The sequence below is a fragment of the Triticum aestivum genome, chromosome 6A (genome assembly GCF_018294505.1).
Source record: "Triticum aestivum cultivar Chinese Spring chromosome 6A, IWGSC CS RefSeq v2.1, whole genome shotgun sequence".
Lineage (NCBI taxonomy): Eukaryota > Viridiplantae > Streptophyta > Magnoliopsida > Poales > Poaceae > Triticum > Triticum aestivum.
Genome location: NC_057809.1, coordinates 178114044 through 178117411, shown reverse-complemented (window position 1 = coordinate 178117411; position 3368 = coordinate 178114044). Strand labels below are relative to the sequence as shown.

General features: G+C 52.0%; 1 protein-coding gene across 1 annotated transcript; it reads right to left on the bottom strand.

Moving 5' to 3' along the window:
• Positions 1-1578: 1578 nt before the first annotated feature.
• Positions 1579-2432, bottom strand: LOC123130526 (uncharacterized). The gene has a single exon (XM_044550402.1). It carries the CDS (start codon positions 2351-2353, stop codon positions 1793-1795), a length of 561 nt encoding a protein of 186 aa, XP_044406337.1. The 5' UTR covers positions 2354-2432; the 3' UTR covers positions 1579-1792.
• Between the last annotated feature and the right edge of the window lie 936 nt (positions 2433-3368).

Sequence of the window (3368 nt, the reverse complement as noted above, 5' to 3'; positions counted from 1 at the left end):
CAGAAGTACGCCCACGAGCTCCTTGAGCGTGCCGGTATGCTTAACTGCAAGTCGGCGCCCACCCCCGTCGACACGAAGGTGAAGGTCTCTGCTCTGGAGGGGACTCTCGCGTCCGATGGAGCATTTTATCGCTCTCTTGTCGGTGCTTTACAGTACTTGACGCTGACTCGCCCCGACCCGCAGTACGCTATTCAGCATGTGTGCCTCCATAAGCACGACCCACGTGACTCTCACTGGACTCTGGTGAAGCGTATTCTCTGTTACATACGCGGCACCATGTCCTTGGGACTCACCCTGACGGCCTCCGCCTCCACCGACCTCGTGGCCTACTCGGATGCTGACTGGGCTGGCTGCCCCGACACGCGACGCTCTACGTCAGGCTACCGCGTCTACCTTGGGCCCTCGTTGACCTCTTGGTCATCGAAGCGGCAGTCCACGGTCTCCCGCTCCAGCGCCAAGGCAGAGTATCGCGCCGTGGCCAACGCCGTGGCCGAGTGCTCTTGGATACGTCAGCTGCTCCAGGAGTTGCTTTGTGATGTTCACAAGGCCACTCTTGTCTACTGCGATAAAGTCAGCGCGGTCTACCTCTTCGCCAACCCGGTGCACCATCGACAGACGAAGCATATTGAGCTCGATATTCACTTCGTGCGCGAGCAGGTTGCCCTTGGCCGTGTTCGGGTTCTCCATGTGCCGACGACGCAACAGTTTGCTGATGTGATGACTAAGGGATTGCTTACTCCCATCTTCGAGGAGTTTCGGTCCAGTCTTTGTGTCTTCGGCGACGCTTCGACTGCCGGGGGGGGGGGGGTGTTGAGTATGTGTTTTGTATTGCACGTGTATTGGAGTTGTGGCCCACCTCCTAGTCTTGTATAGTTGAGATAGAGGCCTCCCTTTGTATTATATATACGTGCACCAGCACCCCATCAATACAACTTTTATTGTATTGCAAACTTTCTCGTCTACAGGTCCGTCGCGCAGGTATCATCAGCCCATACGTAGGCCACCACTTTTGAAAAGTGTTTGGTGGAATGTCTATGCTAATTTTTTGTCTCCTCTTCGAAGCAATAGTTTCGGACATGAAGTACATATACAAGCACTATGTTGCGTCATCCGACGACTCGTCTATTGAGGAAGATTATGCGGATGCAACGACGATGATGCAGGCGGTGCTTGCAAACGCCGAGTGGGGCGGAGAGCATGTTCTCAATTTTAAGGGTTTCGATCAAGGGCCATCCACTGAATTGGAACATGGCGCATGTGTATTTGACACTTATGGATGCCTAGTTGTCATCGATTCCTTTTTCACTCCTCTACAATGACGTGCAGTCCTACGATGACTATTTCATTTTAAAGAAGAATGCCGTAAGAACGGTTGGATTCTTTGGCTATAAGAAGTGCACCATTATATTGCGGATACTTGCATACATCACGACCGTAAATTTGTGAGACGAGTACCTCCGCATGTCAAAATGCATATGCAGAGACAGTGACATTTACAGTACTTGCATCGTAGCAGGTAAAGCAGAAAAAAAAATATACCATATAAATTTTGCGCAAATAAACAAAATACCATGCAGATTAGTAGGTAACAAGTCAAGAATCAGTTTTTGGCATTCATAATAGCTTTTGCCACCGGGAGATATTTACAATCTCTTTCCCCCCTAAATCTACAAAAATCAGTTCAAGACTATTGACTTAGGCCTAGGCCGTTGGGCCTCAGGAATTAAGAATGGTTCCAAATTGGAGGAACAAAAATCAAAAGCACTGTTTTTCTCTTGGAGAAATGCTTGAGTCAGTCAGCAGCCTCCTGTATGATGCTCAGAGCCCGCTTCAGCCTCAGCCGCGACCGCGCGGCGAGCTTCCCGTTGCTCTTCTTCGCCGGACTCACCGACACCGCGAACTCCCCGAGGGTCCGCTCGTTAAGCTTCTCGTTGAACATGACGTCCTCGCAGTCTTCCACCTCCTCGCGCACCGGCACGACGCGAAGGTTCTTCTTGCCGCCGCGCCGCTCAGGCCTTTTGGCGCCCGCGCGCACGGCCAGCGCGGCCATGTCGGCGCTCGAGAGCGGCCGTCTGAGAACCGCCGCCGGGAGCAGGAAGTATATTTGTCCCGGCCGGAGCAGCTCGTCGGAGGCCAGCGCCGGTGGGGGCTCGTTGAAGTAGAGCGCGTCGGAGTTGCACACGAAGAAGGAGGCGGCCTCGCCGGCGAGAACGTCGGAGACGGCGACGCGGGGAGTGGCAGGGAGCTCCTTCAGCGAGCCGTCGGCGGCGATGACCCTGACGGACGCCGGCTGGTGTGCCTGCTCCGACAGGCTGCCTCGGTGGTTGGAACTGCTGGAAACCTTGGCGCCCATGGTTTCTTTGCGGTTGTGTAGTGTGAGAAAGTGAGATTTTTCTTTCGAGTTCGTTAGAACTTTGGATGTCGAGATTAAAAAGGATGGTGGCGTATATATAGAAGTGGGTGGTGAGCATAGGAGAAGTGATAAGAAAAGGAGACAGGACTTGTCACTCTAGTCCCTTGCTTCCTGTCCAATTGTGAACATGCACATGCGCTACTTAAAAATTACTAGTATTTGTCAATATTATTTTGACATGCTGGAGAAGTCGTAAGTGTCGAACTGCATACATAAATATACTAAAAAGTGAACTGGTTGTCCCGTTAATAATGAGTACTACGAAAAATCTGAAGTGACTTGGATATATTGTTGCCACGCTTGCTAGTGCTCGCTAGTATGCACACATCACATTGCAGTGGGGAAGCTCCAATTTCCTACCCATTTGCAAAACACGATTCTCATGGGGACAGGCATACAAAAGCAATGAGATGCCGAGAAGAGGAAAGCTGCCGTGTGCGCTGACAAGCAAAGGCATGGCAGCATTGCGCGCATGGGAACCCGACAGCGACGACTATTCCTCCGCACGCGAAAGCTACTCATTCCTTCCTCCGTGACCAGTGACGCTGACCCCCAGTGAACACCTCCGGAGCTCCCCGTGGGGCCCACCTGTCACTGTCAGGCACCGCGCGGTCGCGTGAATGCATCAGCGCGTGCGTAGGCGCAACTGGCGATCGAAGGCCGGCCGTGCGCCCCAAACAATCGACTTCCCGCGAGCGGCTTCGCCCGTGCTTCCAACGCGAGGAGAGAATGTTCGCAGCATGAAGTGGCGGAGACGAGACGACGGAAGTGTGGCCGGACGCTTGCTCTTCAATCCGCGGTCCCGCGCAAGCATCTTCAATATATGATGCAAATTTAAATATGTAAAATTAGAAGATGTAAAATTTACATCATCAGAAAGTGTAATTTACATCTCTAACAAAGAGGTAGTTCCAACACATAATGTATATTGATGATTTAATACTTCAATTCCAAT